The sequence below is a fragment of the Magnolia sinica genome, chromosome 9 (assembly GCF_029962835.1).
Source record: "Magnolia sinica isolate HGM2019 chromosome 9, MsV1, whole genome shotgun sequence".
NCBI lineage: Eukaryota > Viridiplantae > Streptophyta > Magnoliopsida > Magnoliales > Magnoliaceae > Magnolia > Magnolia sinica.
Window position 1 is genome coordinate 2925977 of NC_080581.1, and position 18526 is coordinate 2944502.

The 18526-nt window shown below is 38.2% G+C and overlaps 1 protein-coding gene across 2 annotated transcripts in view; it reads left to right on the forward strand.

The window, feature by feature from the left end:
• The first annotated feature begins 356 nt into the window (after positions 1–356).
• LOC131256666 (GATA transcription factor 24-like) overlaps positions 357–18526 on the forward strand; it is a 30947-nt gene continuing 12777 nt past the window's right edge. For both annotated transcript variants that reach the window (XM_058257632.1, XM_058257633.1), the window contains exon 1: positions 357–1086. In XM_058257632.1, the coding sequence (XP_058113615.1) occupies positions 709–1086 (378 nt within the window). In that variant the 5' untranslated portion in view covers positions 357–708. The remainder of the gene's footprint in view (positions 1087–18526) is intronic.

Consider the following 18526-nt stretch of genomic DNA (forward strand, 5'->3'; position numbering starts at 1 on the left):
ATGAAGGCACGTGCGTAAGGTGGGGCCCACCGTGCAGCTGAACTATCGCTCAAATCGGGCCCGTCCACTAGTGACACGAGCTTCAACGGTATGAAAGCAAGGATGGCCTAAGAAAACCTTCCCACGGTCCACATTCAACAAACGTGTGGGCCACATTATCAAGCGTTCGGCATACATTTTGGACAGGCCAGATGGACGGTGGTACCTACCCTTTCCGCGCCTCGGGCTTCCCACGGGCGTACCAGGTTGGCACGTGTGCGGCGCGAGAAGATGCGTGTGAGGAGCGTGCGAGTGGGCGTAGCTAATCCGTTCCTCATTTCTCTCGCCTCCTATAAAAGCCCGAAAAGGAACTCTCGCTCGCGGACTCTCTTCTCCTCACACCCTCCTTCAAACCCCCAAAACCCCTACCTTTCAAAACCCTAGAAAAAAAATCCCGACCGTCCGTTCCCCAGAAATCCCTCTCCATCCAATCTCACCGTAGATCTAGGGCCCCCATCACATCCCGGGCCATGATCTCTCTTCCATAGACCTAGGGTTTTGTTTCTCTTTATCCCTTCGGCAATTGCAATGTCTTCAGATTCCAATTGGTGCTATCCGATTTGAAATCTTTAAGGGCCCGCGTTTTTTTACCAATTTCTTTAGTTATTCGTCTTCATTATCGATCTCATCCGTCCGATCTACCGTCCGGCTTTCGATTCAGAGCGAGAGATGGGGGAAAACAATAGCAACGTTGATGTGAAGGTTCAAGAGGGCCATGGCAACGCTGGGAGCGGCGATCACGTCCACATGTTGGCGGCTGCAGCCGCCATGAGCCTCCCTGGCCAGATCGATGATCAGGCAGGCAGTGGAAGTAATCCACAGCCAATCCAGGTCGTGGGCTTGCAGCCGGTCCAAGTGCATTACATGCAGGAACATGGCGACGGTGATCATGATGGCGGCGATGGCAGCGAGGGCATGGAAACGGAAGCCCCCCCTGAGCAGCAGCAGCAACACCAGCATGGAGCCATGATATCGAGGACTGCTAGCCAGCTGACACTCTCATTTCAGGGCGAGGTCTACGTGTTCGACTCTGTTTCTGCTGAGAAGGTATCTTTCTTGCAAATATGCTTTCCTGAATGCATAGCACTCAAGTACTTTTACAGAAATTTTGTCATTTGGGTTCAATACTTAGAAGATTTCAAAGGCCTAAATTTGGAAGCGAACCATGAACTTATTCTTTGTTTTACTTGGTTGGTTAGGATCATTAGCCTTTTTATGTGTAGAGAGGATTCAGGGTTACGAGTATGGTTAATGGGAGGTCTTGTCTCTTGATGCGATTTTGATAGCAAACCATATTTGGGAAATCTAATTTTAGGGCTAGTTTCTTGATATCTGTAGAGAATGGGTTAGCAGCATATAAGGAGTTAAGAGGCATACTTCTCTGCGTTCTCCTTACGTGCTCCTTTTCCATAATGTTCCATGGAAACTCAATGTTTCCATTGTTTTCCATAATGTGGAAAATGTGGAAGGCGTTACTTATCCTGCGTCAAAATTTCGATGCATGCATCCTTATAGGATGTCGGTCATGTTAGTTGACATAATTAGAGCTTTATGACATAGTCTAGCTTGTGAATAAGTCATCATGGATATCTTCGTCAAACCTTGTCTATCCTAGTCACTGAATTATCTATAGTCCACACTAGTATTGGTGCATTGTGTATACATACCAGTAGGAAACAGTATTAATCCCCCGTACATACAACAAGTCAACAATACATAGTGCATGCTTAACAGTACGATGTCATTTATGTAAAGTGCATGCTTATTAGTACGATGCCATTTATGTAACGACAGGTCATTAGATTGCTCTGTCTTTGTTGTCTCCACTTGTTGAGACAATGATGTCTGAGAAGGGAAACTTGTGGTACATCCTTGTAGCTGACATGCTGTTATTGAAGAAGATGCCATATCCTTTATGCTTCACTAATCATGGTGATATTGGGGCGTGGAAGCTGTAGTGAGGTAAGTTGGGGTCTTAAAAGATATGTGGAAGTAAAGCTTCTTTCATCACACGTGATGGGCGTAGTTGATGAAGGTTTTCATATCAATTTATGAAGCTTTCTTTTCTTTTTTTTGAGAAGAAAATGAAAATAGTATAAAGCAAAAACTTTAAGCTGATGGGACAGAATTGCTAACACACAGGGCCGAGTGGTCAGTTGCAATGTTTGAACAGATAGATTGCAGAGAAAGAAAAAAAAGAGCCTTAGAACTCAGATCGGAAAGCTGCAAGCTGACATGACTGATTTGATTGCTGGCTCGCATCCCGTTCGGAGTTCGAGGCCCAGCCTCTTTGCCATCCTTTCAGCTACAAAGTTGTGGGTGGCCCCTGTGTCAATCAAGGCCACCGCTAACCTCTTAGCAATAGAATTAACCTCTCCCCACATTAGTAAATGATGTGTCTAGCTAGACTACTATGTCCAGCTCCTTGTGTGAGAGATGCTCTTATGGGCTTTTATAGTTCGATTTATTGAAAAGAAATTTTCTGGAGACCTAAGTTGTTGGATCTTGGAGGGCCATCCTTTCCGGAAAGTTTTGGATTCAGAAGTCATTCGGCTTAAGAGGGACTTTCCTAAGGAGGAGATTTAGAAGGTGGTGTGGAGTTTGTATAGAGATAAGGCCCCTGGGCTGGATGGCTTTTCCTTTGCTTTTTCCCAAGAATGGCTGGAGGTTACCAAAGAAATCTCATGTGCTTTACAAGGGAATTTATGATTGGGCTATCTTGAGTAATTGCCTTAATATCACTTTAATATCCTTGATACACAAAATTGAGGATGCTTCCAACATCAAGGATCATAGACCCATAAGTTTGGTTGGGGGAGTTTACAAGATCCTTGCCAAGACCAAGTTATTCCATAACAATAATGGTGGTTTGTTATTGTTATGATATGGGCCGTGACAGTTTTGTATAATTTCCTATAAGAACACATCTTTTATAAGGTAGAAGCTTTGTATAATTTCAATGAACGTGTATACATAGACGACGTTCGTATTGTGATTCAATTTGCGATAATCAATTGCCATTCTCATTTTTCCTCTGATTTGCTTAGCATGGTTATTTACGAAGAAAGCTGGGCTATTGTGAGGGCTTTGTGAATCTCTAATTAGATTCATACCTTTGAGTTCTACTCAGACACGTATAAGATTCCAAACAAAGATAATCTTATCTAACTCATAGAAGACAGAACATGGTTTAGCAAATTTAATTGCAAATCAGGATTCTGGCAGGTCAAAATGGAAGAAAAATCCGTTCCTTGGACTGCATTCAGTGTGCCACAAGGCAAATACGAGTGGTTAGTAATGTCGTTCCGTTTAAAGAATGCCCCACAAGTATTCCAGAGAAGAATGGACAATATATTCCGAAAGCACCTGGAATGTTGTTTAGTCTGCATGGACGATGTTCCTGTAACATCTAAATCAGAGTAAGAATATTTAGATCACGTATCTAAAGTTCTAGAAGAATTCGCTATTCACGGAATAGTGATATTAGAGAGCAAGATGAACTTGCACAAAAAGAAACCGAGTTCCTTGGTCTAACCATTAACGATGGTAAAATCAAGCCTTAAGAGCATATTGTTAAGAAAATCTTAGAATTCCCAGCTAAGATTGCCTCCCGAAAACAACTACAAAGCTATCTAGGGATACTTAACTGCGCCGAGGATTACCTTAAAGGAATAGCCACATGGAAAAGTGGCTTAAGCGCCAAGCTTAGAAAGACAGAGCTATCAAAATGAGTAAGCAGAGCACTAGAGGAAGAGGAAGAAGAAGAAGACTTCTATCTCGAGAAGAAATAGAAAACCAGATAGACTTCGAGCTTACAACAGAAGAAGAAGTCACCAGAGCTCAGAACTTCTTGAATCTTCAAGCCAAGAGAGCCGGAGAAGCAGCAAAGCTTAAGAAGCAGATGAATCTTAACTTTGCAGAACAGTTCTTCAGAACAAAAGGCGATGAAATTGTTTTTATGATTTAGCTTTGTATAAAAGATGAAGCTTTGTATAATTTGAATGAACACATCTTTTATAAGGTAGAACAAATCTTTCATAACAGTAATGAAAATGTTACAAGATAGAAGAACCCAACTCTCTATTTGACGGCTTTTTGCTAAAAATGAAGGAAGCAAACTGTATATATAGATTTTATCAATGTGAAGAAAGTAAATTATGGAGTAGTCATATGATGCCATGCATTTATGGAAACTACAAGTTACTCCAGTAGCTATCTAGTCGTTGGCTCCACTGATGATATGAGAGGCGTGTCTTGCATCACATGCCAGTAGAAGTTTTGGTCATTGCAGCACCATATAGTAGTACCAAAACAAGGTAAACCACTTCTTTGACATCTGATCCACTCAGTCTGAATTGTTGGAAGATACTTTAAAGGAACTCTGGAGGGTCGTCATCTTGGCTATAATTGTCTTTGAACTTCTGAAATAAGCCTGTCAATTGGGATGACATGTATATAAATATCATAATAGCATGTGGCTCTTTATACTGCATTCACGATATTTGTGATTATAATTACATTTATTTGTTGCAACAATATGTTTGTGATATCGTGTGCATGATATCTGTGTTGTAATGACAGTTATCTATAATAATAATTTGTTTATTATAGTGCATTCACAATAGTTATCATTGAGGTTACAGTTATTCAGATTTTGGTAATTCATGTAATGTTCAGTCTACATATGTAACAAAGTACAATTTTGATTTGTTGATCGATTGAGAAATTTAGAGGGCTCAGTTTTCAGTTGGTCCAGCTGACAGATAACATTCTTACCAAAGAGTGGACCAATTTGTCATTGAATACATCTCAATGAATGTGTAAAATAAATGATTGAATTCTTGTGTTTCCCATGTTTTCCTTTTCCTCTTTTTTTTTTTTTTGGGCATTTTCTGGTGAGCAAATCTCGGCTATTCAGTTCTATGGGTCTTGCATCATATTTGTTTTCTACATTCAGAACCTTTTTAAGATTTCCTACACTATAGCTAGTTGCAAAGAATGTAGTGAGCAGAGGGTGGGGAAGAAGAGGTTCTTAAAATTTTTGGTAAGTCTAAATGCCTAGGAAGTGGGATTTTCAAGCCGATGCAGTAGTTTTGCCTCCAGCAGAAGGTTCTTTCTAATTAGCTTCAGAGAAAACTGCATGATATCTTCTTAGCAACAAAGTCTAGAATCGTATAAGTGGACACAAAATAAATTAGTAGGTTGATGGTCCTCTAACACCATAATTTTACTTTTATTATTAATGTTGTCCTTTACACTTCTCAATGGGTGCTTGGACCTATCAATCTTACAGTTCTAATCATATTTGTGGATGGAACTTCTCATTAGAGGGAGTAAGGTGTTTGAGGGTCACAAAATCCTAATCCAGTCAAAGAAGCAATATACTAGCTCTTACTGCTGATGTTGTAGACGAGCCTCTTCTTATGATTAGTATGTTGGTTGCAACCTCCTAGTCATAGAAGATAGAATCAAATACTTGCTCCATTGGATGCTGCACTGAAGGTAGTGTGTATTGGAGAATTTAAGCAGTTTTGCTCCTGTTTTATTATTCCAACACTTGTCGAAGTTTGTAACTTGAAGGGGCCGTTGGCCTCCTTCACATACTTTCTCTAGATTTAGGGGCTGTTTGATAAAACTCATTTTCAGCACTTATCACTGAAATTTGATATTTTCAGCGATTTTTGCTGATTCAGACCGTTTGGCAAATCCAACTTATTAAGTGCTTGAATTAATTTTCACTGAAAATGCGTCTTTTTTAAGCTCCCCTCCCTTCACGTAATGCTGAAAGTGGGGGTGCATTAAAATTTCTTATCACTTTTGATGCAGGACAATTAACCACTTGCTTTAAAAGCTCAAACTGTTAGAGTATGGCGAATTAATCCCTTTATCTCATAGCCTAGGCCCCAAATCCATGGGTTAGGTCCTTGGCCGAACCCTCATCGCGAGTCCCAAATCCATGGGTTCCGCCCCCTTGTGGGCCTCAAATCCATGGGCTCCGCCTCACACGGGCCCCAAATACATGGGTTATACGGGCCACCCACCTCGAGTGTGCCCCTGCATCCCACAGGTCACCCCACTCGAGCCAGGCGTGAAAATGCCCCCGCATTAATCACCCCCGGTGAGGAGTCTTGAACACGAGACCTCCCTATCTGATACCAATTTGATGTAGGACAATTAAAAGCTCGAACTGTTAGAGCATGGCGAATTAGTCCCCATATCTTATAGCCTAGGCCCCAAATCTATGGGTTAGGTCCTTGGCCGAACCCTCCTCGTGAGCTCCAAATCTATGGGTTCTGCCCCCTCGTGGGCTCCAAATCCATGGGCTCCGCCTCACATGAGTTACCCGCCTCACCCAGGCCCCAAATCCATGGGTTATGCGGGCCACCCATCCCGACTGTGCCCCTGCATCCCACAGGCCACCCCACTCGAGCCTGTGTGAAAATGCCCCCGCATTTACTTTTGAATAAAATATTCCTAAAACTATTTCAAAATTCCAATTAAGAACTTTTAAGTTTTCAGCACTTAAATTAGTTATTAGTGCTTATTTTTCAGTTTATCAAACAACACCTTGCTTTCTAGATTTATCTTGAGAACCATACTTTGACAATCAGTTTTTTAGTTTACGTTAATAACAATGTTTCATCTTGATACCATCAAGATGCAATTACTTATGAGGCATGAGCTTGCTTTATTAGAGCAATTAGAATGATTGCCAATCCCTTGGGAGCCTTTTGGATGCAATATGAGTATCTTATTTGTAAGTAAGGTATTTCGTAATAGTAATGGTGGCCATAATGGCCACCATCATTACCTCTTACTATACGGGCTATAACGGCCACCACCGTCACCTTCATGATATGGGCAGTAACCGCTGTTATGCATTTTTTTTTTTTTTGTTGATTTTTTTCCCTAAAAAACGGAGTTTCTTGACAATGGGATCCAATCTTAATAAATTTTTTGTTCTCTCTCAAAGAAAAGAAAAGAAAAAAAAAAGAACAAAAAAAAAGATAATGGGATCCAATCAAAACATTTTGTATTAGCATCGGAGAGTATTTATTACCATAATTAATAATCATGTTATGTTCGACATGAATACAATTCACTGTTGATATACCTGGGTATCACAGATCTATGGTACTTGAATGTTGTACATATCACCTTGGCTTTTATGGCATACTACATGTTTTTTAATATGATGAGTTGCATCATCAGTATCTTCATCATCAATCATGTTACTCATCAACCGTTCCACCTGAAGAGCTTGATTTATGATTTTGAGAGACTCAATTCTTGTTGTCCCTTGATTAGTTAGTTTGCATACTTTATTCCATAAATTATTTTTTTTAAAAATTTTTTCCATTTCTTGCATTCCTCTCTACTCTCTTTGCATTTTTCCAGCCTGTCCACTCTCTTTGCATTTTTCCAACTTGTTAAGTCACTCTAGCAGCTTCCAAACCATAACAACACTCTAGCAACTTCCGAGCCATAACAATTTATTGAAACGAGAGAGAGAGAGAGAGAGAGAGAGAGAGAGAGAGAGAGAGAGAGAGAGAGAGAGAGAGAGAGAATATTACCGCATAAAAAGAGCGGTTGTAATGACCCCAAATTTTTAGATAGACACTGGAATGGATCAAAGATAATTGAAGACGAGAAATATATCGTGAGCACGTATTTTAAATTTCAAGAATAGCAAAAACGATTTCCTCTCGCTTGCTAAATCCAACGGCAAAGCATTTTGGATGTTCTTATCGTGTACCGCATCGTTAGGCGGATGTTGATGGGAAAAGTTAAAAGGATTGAAAATTTTGCAAGTCATTCCCCTAGTTAAAGTCCTCTGATCATTCCATGGAAAAGAGGAAGCGATATGGGAAAGTGAGGATGATATGAGAGAGAAATATACCTTCAGCTTCTTGACATCACACCTCAAGCAAACTCTGGGGACAGTTTGTTTTTAAGAGGTTGGATTGTAACATCTCGGATGTTACTGTTTTAGCCTATTCATGTATATCATAGTAACATCATGTAGTTAGGGTTTAAACCTATTCATAGTTCAATTCTCCATCAAACCACATCCAAACATGGATTTATTCAATCATCATCAATTTTACAGCAATAAAACATAGAATTAACAAGGTTTTTATGAATCAAAACAACAATCACACAGTCAAGGAAAGCAATCCTTAGGTTTTTACTTTTAAGAGAAAACTAGCGAGAATTGTTAATAAGCCTAAAGGGATTCCTCATGTTAGTCTTAGACGAAAACCCTAGGTTGATCTCGATGGAATAGGGCGAACCACGATGAACAGGAGTCACACGAGCAAGGTGGAGAATGTCCACATGTTTGGAAAGGATGGGGAGATGGATGGGGACGTCCTTTCTCTCTCTCTCTCTCTCTCTCTCTCTCTCTTCTAGATGTGTGAGGGGTGTGTACACAAAGGGGATGAAATAGGGAGTGGGGGGCGTGAGCCTCCTTATATACATGTGGTGGGTGTCCACACTTCCCACTCTTATTGGGTTTCTCCAAAAATGGCCCATGGGTTGATCTTTATTGATTTCTAAACCGTTCATCATGCTTAACTTGAAGAATAGAGTCGGTATACGTTATTTTCTTGGTGATCCATAACCTAGATTGCCCAATCTTGAAAACGGCTTGATGGACGGTCGCGATACATTGATCGGGTCCATTCTCTTCACCAAAACTCGTAGTCTCACTAGATCTTCCATCGTACAAAATTTCATCATGATTGGACGGTGGCAACATATGTAACTTGGGTCTCATTAACTGAAATTAACTGAAATTTAATTAATTAGTAATTCAATGTGAGTTTAATGTGAATTTGGGATTTAGTTTCTTATTGTGCAAAAATCACTATTGGATGATGAATTATCTGAATTTGACTAAGATCTTCGGGATCTAAGACATTCACTAGATGTGGATCAAGTGACTACAGATACTGGTCACGTTTTCCTTCACGATGGCCACCAAAATCAAGAGTTAAGGGGCTGATTTGACCATTGGGCCAATTTTACTATGATCTAAGGGCTGAAATTTGATGTTCACTGTTCATTTATGTTAGATAGGCATGGGATAAAATTTCACATCAAACAGATCATGAGAACCATAAGATCTAGAATCAAGGGTCTAGGTTAAGATCAAGGGTCTAGGTTAAGGGTGTCTTACTAAATATTTATGATCTAAGTGTTTTACAAAATCCAATGCTTCTATGTGATTCTAGGCATGTTTCTAAGCAATTCTTACAAAAGAACCCTTATCTAAATCATCATGGATAAAGAGTTATTTACAAAATAAGTTAAAATTCACGTTAACTAAGGGAAAATACACATGACAAGTAAAATGCTGAACTTAGGCTAAAATGGTAACATCCGGGATGTTACACAACCCCTCACATGTAACAAATGTAAAGAGTTGTGGTAATCAACCCTACCCAAGTAACAAGGACAACAATTTTTGGAAAATGTGCTGTGTGTGTAACACTTGTGACTTGATTAAATAAAATTTAATTTTTTATGCTTGATTATTATTTCATTTCACTGTTGGGGTATTTTTTTTTAATGTATAAATAATTGATTTTTAAGTCCGTCATTATTCTTTATTTAGGGATTATTTTTACATACAAGTAATATCAATTCTACCAAGATGTCATATTTTACTATTGTAAATAATTACATGGGTGTGTTAGAAAATCTAACTTTTGAAAGCCATCGGATATATCACCCTTTATCCAACATCGATATTTGTGCCCATCCATACTTATGCCGACCTCCTTTCTATACAACTCATTTTGGGACACCAACATTTGCCTAATGGAGCAAAGTTATATGGGCTCCATGGTGATGTATTCATTGCAAATCTCAAACGTACCACGCCAAAAATAGCGGCGAGAGATAATGATTTTCACAATTGAATGAGGTTTGTACCCATATCATCCATCCATTTTGCCACGTCATTTTAAGTCGGTATCAAAAATTAATAATATCCAAATCTCGTGGACCACACCATAGCTCTCACCATTAAAAATTACTTAAAGTCCTTTGTAATGTTTATTTTCAATAATCTCATTGAGCGTCACACATGTCAGATCTAAAACTTTTCTAGCCCCCATAAATTTTTAACGGTGAACGTTTAATTATTGTTGTTTCTTATGGTGCATCTACCCGAGCTTTGGATGTGCCTCATTTTTGGGCTCATGCCCTATTATTTGGCAAAATAGATGGATGGTGTAGATATAACACATTCATCACGTTAGGCCCACCATGTCCCTCATAATTCAAGCTTTAACAAATTGTACACGAGACATCTGTTGTCCCATAGACTTGTGAATAGTTTTTATTTTTAAAATAGGGCCTTTTGATTTTTATTTTTTTTATGATTCACAACCAATTTATAAGTGGGATAATCACAATAAATGTCATGAGTAAAATTACCATTAAAAAATTTCATTTTTTAAAGAACTATTGGGAGAAATGATATCAAGTTGTTAAAATAAATTACATATTTAAAAATTAAATATATGTAAAATTCAAATTACCTGGTTAAAAAATTAATCGTTCTACTTTATAAATGAATGCATATTTGGAATGCATAGAATATTATTTTAGAGCATATAGGCAAAAAAAAAAATTGCACCGTTATTCGATATTTGTGCCCATCCATACTTATGCCGACCTCCTTTCTATACAACTCATTTTAAGGTCTTGAATTTCATCGACCGTACATGTAGATCCATGGTACTAATCTCTTTCTGAGGCCCATTTTGTTGCAACGTGCAAATCCCTTCTTATAAGGCATCTGTCCCATAGACTTGTGAATAGTTTTGTACCATCAAGAAGTGAAGTCCTTTACCCAAGGTGTCCCGTATCTCCAAAAAAATATGAAAAAATATGGATTACATCTGGACTCTCCGAAGCATTCCTAAGAGGCAGTCATTTATAAATTGGAACATGTTTATGGTGTTGTATCGGTCCACTCTTTAGTGAGAAGTTGTATCAGACTGTACCAGATAACCTGAATTTGACTACAAAATTCATATATTTAATTTTCTAACTATCTACTATCAATGATAGATATATTAGAATGAATGTAATATGAAAATATCTTACATTTAGGTGTTTGCAATTATTTTTGAGGGCCAAAATTCATGCGTAGAAAAAAATATAAAATGTAAATAAAATGCAAATTAACATGTTCTACTATGATTAACACATCATGGCATCATTAAAAGAGCAAAAGAATCATTAAAAATGATTTTTCGAATTTTCAAAAAAGGGCGAAATAAATGCGTAAATAGAAAAAATAAAAAATATATATAAAATGGCACCCCAAATATGTAAAATGCACATGTTCTACTACGATCATAAAAACAGCAAAAGAATCATTAAAAATGATTTTTCGAATTTTCAAAAAAAGGGCGAGATAAATGCGTAAATAGAAAAAATATAAAATGGCACCCCAGATAACATAAACATGTTCTACTATGATTAACACATCATATGGCATCATTAAAACAGCAAAAGAATCATTAAAAATGATTTTTCGAATTTTCAAAAAAGGGCCAAAATAAATGCGTAAATAGAAAAAAATATAAAAATATATAAAATGGAACCCCAAATCTGTAAAATGCACATTAACATGTTCTACTATGATTAACACATCATATGACATCATTAAAACTGCAAAAGAATCATTTAAAGGCCCAAAATAAATGCGTAAATAGAAAAAATATTAAAAAATATAAAATGGCACCCCAAATCTGTAAAATGACATTAACATGTTCTACTATGATTAATACCTCATGATTAAAACAACAAAACAACCATTAAAAACTGATTTTCTCGAATTTAAAAAAGGGGCCAAAATTCATGCGTAAATAGAAACAAATATTAAAAATTATTAAATGGCACTCCAAATCTGTAAAATGCACATTAACATGAATGATTAACACATCATATGACATCAGCAAAATATATTAAAAAAGTATAAATACCTATTTTTGACGAATTTCTGAAAAATGGCCCACCGAGCTTTGATTCAAAAAAATCTATAATATAATGTGTTTTACTATCAAATACCTAGCTAAGGTTGGTCGAAATTAGTAGTAGAAGGAGTTAGAAACAGTTTGGAAGCAAGATGTTTCAAAAAAACAGCAAAAACAGAGCTAAAAAAAAAGTTACCGTTGTATCTCAACATAATAATCATACATTGATTTTTTAAAATAGAATTCCATAGGCCAAAAGAACAAAAACCAAGAATCTAAACTTGAACAACAGGCTCAAACTCAAAATTAACACCTGCCAACAATTCAAATGTCATTTTTTTTTTCCCTCAAGACTTCTTTTATATGCCTCTGTATCTATACAACAAACAAATTGAAGATCATATAGGAAAGACAATTTCAACCACAACGATGTATCTCAACATAATAATCATACATTGATTTTTTAAAATAGAATTCCATAGGCCAAAAGAACAAAAACAAAGAACAACTCAACTGAAAAGGCAGGAACCCCCCCCCCCAAAAAAAAAAAAAAAGAAGAAGAAGAAGAAGAAGAAGAAGGAATCCCACTCCTGAAGCAAAGAAAAATCTTTTGAAGTGTAGCCCCCGTAGTTTCTCTACTATTCCTGAAGTATCTAGCATTTCTCTCCATCCAAATGCTCCACGAGACTACCAAAAGAGCTAGGTGCTAGATTCTCCTATCCTTGGGGCTGCCCCCCTTGACCAGAATAACACCTTCAATGAGTTTAACACTACCTAATGCATGCTGAAAGCAGATAGAACAACAGCCCACACCCTTAGTGCATAGGGGCCGCTTATGAAGAGATGAGGCATTGTTTCCTCATCCCTCATGCACAAGAGGTAGACATTGGGAATGGCGATTCTGCGCTTGCGAAGGTTATCAACTATCAGGATTCTATCTTCCTGTGAGCCAAGCAAAGGCTGCAAATTTTAGGGGAGCATTGTAACTCCAAATAACATCCGTATGAGAGCAATTGACCGCATGGCCCAGAGAATAAATAACATTTAGAAGATAACGAACTGTAAACCCACCTTTTTTGCCCTTCAACCAGAATGGTGCGTCCAGAATCACTGCCTGATACTATGAGAGAGAGAGAGAGAGAGAGAGAGAGAGAGAGAGCAGCCCTGACATCTCAATCTCATTGTCAGTTGGGGTTTGACGACAAGGGAAAGACATTGATCTTTCCGTTTGAAATGATTAATTTCTTGATAAATATTGTAAATTTGGGCCATATTATTTTAATTAAGATACAATTCATTAGCAGTTAACCAAATCTCACGTTCAATGGACGACATAAAAGCCCACTAATTCTTGGTTCCATAGAACTCAGGAGTCACGACATAACTAACAAGTTATTTGATTTCCACACTCTATATGAAGGATTGGTTATATGAAGTTTTAATATACAGATACACGTGTGTGTGTGTGTGTGTGTGTGTGTGTGTGTGTGTGCGTGTGTGTGTGTCCCAACTTTTGTTTTCCTCCAACAAACATCTCAATAATTTTTTGACCATTGAAGACATTGCTGGACTTATGATTGAGTTGTAATTTGCAATCTAGGATTCATAGAATGAACAATCAATCAACCTTTCCATCTTGGAGGTGATGGGATCAACTGTCTCGGTTATTGATAGTGAAGCCATATTTAATCCCAAACGATTAAAAGTGTACTAAATATCTCAAAGATGGATAATTTTTTGACCATGGAAGATATTGCTGGACTTATGATTGAGTTGTAATTTGCAATATAGGATTCTTAGAATGAGCAATAAACCTTTCCATCTTGGAGGTGATGGGATCAATAGTCTTAGATATTGATAGTGAAGCCATTTTTAATCCCAAACAATTAAAAGTGTACTAAATATCTCGACTCCACACAATCAATACAAAAAACTGCTATAACAAAAAATTCAAAATGGCACCATTTCTCGTAGCTCCAATTCAAACCACCAAAAGGAGAAGGGGATCTTATGGCTAAATTTACCACATTAACAAATTCTGATAATGTTCAAAAAGATAAACAAATCTCAAATCCTTTTATTGCTGGCCACAAGAATCGTTGTAAATTGGGATGAGAAGAACCCAAAAAACATATCAAAACTGAATGTCCAACAACCCTTCAAAGAAATTAGAATTTGCCGCAAGATACCTCCTCAATAATCACATTCAATCGCTTATTAGGCTTCAACAGCTCTCAAACAAAGAGAAAATTTTGAGAAGAAGAAAGAAAAGTAGAGAAAAGAAGAAAAAAGAAAGAAGCGAAAGGGAGATCAAGAAAGGAGGACGAGGAGAAAACCCCATGATCTTTTTTGTTGATATAATGTTAGTGAGAAAAAAGCCTTTGGGAGGGAAAAAAAACTCTACTAGGGCTGGATGTCCAGCCTCTTTATTTATATTGTGTGATATCCCAAATTACATTAAATACCCTTGGAACCAAGGGAAAAAGAGGAAAAACAAAGAATGAAAAATAATAAGGGGGTAAGAGGAGAAAAAGAGACGATGCATGGTCCAGAGAGAGGGCCTACAGTCCAGAAGTATCTACAAATCAAATTTCAAATTTCCAAAGCAAGTTTATCCTTCTGTATTTGTAAGTCAAAAGAAAGAAAGTGGTGTTGTAGGCTCTATGGCCAGCTAAGTTGCCGTAGGTCCTTTGGTGACCTGTCCATTTTGGATTGGGTCGAGCTCGTAGCTGGATCTTGGTGTGGAATCTACATAAAATCATAACCAGAAATTTTGTGGTTGAGCTGTAAAGCCTGTAATTTTGATAATGTCAACTCACTTGTTTGACTTCCTATTTGCGCTGTTTTGTTAATACTTGTTTGTTTAATAATTTTCTTTCTATTCACAATGAGAGGGATTTCTTGGTTCACATGCACTCTTTAAGTAAAATTATGTAGGGATGTTACCATGTGTAGCATTGTTGGGCTGTGTCCTATGTTTCCACTTATTTTTAAGCTGTCGGTCTCGGGTAAGGCATCCGTTACTGGCTTTCTGTGCACCGGAGGATGTAGGGGGCAACGCTCTACCTACCCTCAACCCTCATGCTGATGCACAGTGGAGATGTTTTGAGGGGCCCTGGTTGTGGCATGGGTTTTGAGGACAACACGCTACCAAACATCTTGCTTATAGAAGAATAAGAAGAAATTGCAAAAGCTACACCATGGCATGACATACCATGCTTAGATCCATAGCTACATTAGTTCCCTTAGAACTGTAAAATGTGCATTCTTAAGCGTAGAGTGTTGAACACATTAACACCAAGTTACAGTTGGAAAACCTATATCAACTGAACATTCTGATCCCTATAAAGCCTCTAGGAGAAGATACATCAAATACAATGCTAGTACAATATGTGCCACCATGCTTCCAATTAGACCCTATATTTCTTCATTTTCTTCACATATATTCTCTTCACTAATTTTTTTAGTTGATATAGGACATGATGGCTTTGAAGTGCCATGTGTGAATGTTTGGTGTCATTTTATGCGTAGGACATTTGGCTTTTATCTCTTCTATTACATCACTGGTCTATTTGTTTCCTGTTGTCTACACAATTTTTATTTATTTATTATTATTATTTTTTTTGAAAGATAACGATTGATATATAAAAGGAAAAGAAGAACAAAAGAGGAGAGAGAGCCCGCTGAGAATGCAGACTCAGCTATACTCCTAAAAAGCGAAGGTCAAAAGTCCTTCAAAACAGATACAATAACAGCCCATTCAATAATAAAACCCTTAGCCTTGGAAGAAACAGACTCCGCTGAATTTGAGATGTTCCTGCAACATCTACTGTTTCTTTCTTCCTAAACAGACCACTAGATGGCGAGAATGGCCACTCTCCATAAACGCTTTATTTTCTTTCCTAAACTGATCCCGTGCCAAGCAGGAAGGAGAGAATCTACCGAACCAGGGGAACACCAATTGATGTTGAAACGAGAACAAAAATCTAACCAGATTTTAACGATGAAAGGGTAGTGGATGAGTAAATGATCAACCGATTATTCGTTCTTCATGCAGCATAAGCAGATATTGACTACCTGCATTCCTCTTTTTTTTTTAGATTGTCCACCGTAAGAATCTTTTTCTTTCCTACCAACCATCCGAAGCAAATTATCTTTGGAGGGGCCGAATATTTCCAGATGTAAGGGGTCAGAGTACTATTTGAAGCTACTGATTTGTTGTGAAGATGAAAATAGAACGATCTAACTGAAAATCTGCTGGACTTATCCAGTCTCCAGATAAGATTGTCATCGATTTGTTGATTAGGCATTGCCTTATAGATGCAGAGAATAAGGTCGACGTACTCGTCGATTTCCCTGTCTTGGAGGTTCCTTCTGCAATTAACAGTCCATTCCACCTTGCCGAACGACACAGAAACATTCAACGATTGAAGTGGTCTTGTTTGGAGCTAGAAGAAAGATATTAGAAAAGGGATTTTTTAAAAGATTGTCGCCCACCCAAAGATCTTCCCAAAATTGGATATCGTTGCCCTTTCCTAACTTGTAGCCAATACCTGTAAGAACTTTATTTTTCATACGAAGGATGCCTTTCCAAACATAAGAAGCTCTATAATAGGAGTCTCGTCCACCACCCACCTGTAGAGGATCCATATATGCTTTTGATGATGATGTTTCAAAGGGAACCTTTTTCAGACCCTAATCTCCAAATCCACTTGCCAAGAAGGGCTTGATTCATAATCCTAAGGTTCTTGACCCCAGCACCACCTTCTTGGAAGTGGGTACAAACCTCATTCCAGTTGAGGAGGTGGAAATTCTTCTTGTCTTCTTTGCCATACCACAGGAAATCGCGTCTTGACTTGTCGATAGATGTCAAAACAGAAATTGAACATCTAAATAAAGACATAAAATATAAAGGTAAGTTGGATAGCGCCGCCTTGATAAGAGTGAGGCGGCCTCCCAGAGAAAGATACCGACACTTCCACTTGGCAACGTGTTTCTCGAACATGTTAGAGATCTTGTTCCATAGAGACTTCGGCGGCAGTCCTAGGCATAAAGGGAGGCCCACAAATGTGGTTGGGAAGGAAGCCGAGGAGCAATGAAAGGACGTCGCATAGCTGGATAGTTCTTCTCAGTGTTTCAAATAGCGCCCGTAGCGTACGCTAAGTAGCGTAGCGTGGCCGTAGCACTACATAGCGTCCCAAATAGCGTAAATCCCCTGTTTAACCTATGGGATTTTTATTTCTTTTCATAATTGTGACTTGTGGTTTCAATTAGACATTATTAATTAAAGTGGTTTGCTTAGGAAGTTGTTGATGTGATAATTATTTGATTTAGCTTATATATGTGGATTGGCCTTTGATAAATGATAACTAATGAACATGCTTATAATTGATAAAATGAATCATCTTTTAGGCATTTTTATATTTTTTTCCCTTTTTTTTTCACTATTTATTATATTTATCGTATTTTTAAATTAAAAAATAGAAATGTCGTGTAGCTTCCGCTACACGCTACGTATTTACGCTACACGCTATAGAGGGTTGAGCGCTACGCATCACGCTACCGCTATTTAAAACACTGGTTCTTCTTCTTCTAGATTAACCCCACACATCTTTGATTTGGCCAGATTTACTCTTAGCCCAGATATGGCTTCAAAACACCGAATAGTAGTGCAGAGATTTTCAATCTTGTCTGGAGACACTTCCGAAAAAATCAAAATGTCATCAGCAAACTGAATATGACAGATTGGGTTGGGCATACTTGGGATAGAGATGCCACGAAGAATACCCTCTTGTTGGCCTTTATGCAACATTCTAGATAAAACCTCCCTCATGATGAGAAAAAGGAAAGGGGATAAGGGGTCACCCTGACGCAAACCTCTAGAGTTTTTGAAGAAGCCTTTTGGAGTTCCATTGAGAAGAATAGAGAAGTGGGCAGAACCAATGCATTCTCCCATCCATCCTCTCCACTTTGGACCGAAACCCATCCGCTGAAGCATATATTGGAGAAAGTTCCAATCGATATGGCCGTAGGCTTTTTCGATGTCGAGATTGCAGAATATACTTTTCAGGCCCGATTGTGGCTAGAGTGGAGACATTCATTAGCAATGAGTGCACAGTCCACAATTTGTCTCCTCAGAATAAATGCACTTTGATTTGCCAAAATTATCTTTTCGATGACTTTCTTCAACCGAGAGGTTAGAACTTTGGCTAAGATCTTGTATGCGTCCCCTATTAGGCTGATTGGTCTGAAGTCTTTGAAAGAAGCTGCACCCGCCACTTCTAGGACGAGGGCAATGAAGGTCGTACCGAGACCAGGAGAGAGTCTCCCTCTATTATGAAATTCTTGAACGAAAGCCATGACGTCGGATTTCATAACGTCCCAAAAGGTTTGGAAGAATGAGATAGGAAAACCGTCGGGACCAGGGGATTTGTTACCTCCGAGCGAATCTATGGCCATCTTCACTTCCTCCTCTGAGAATTGGGATTCGA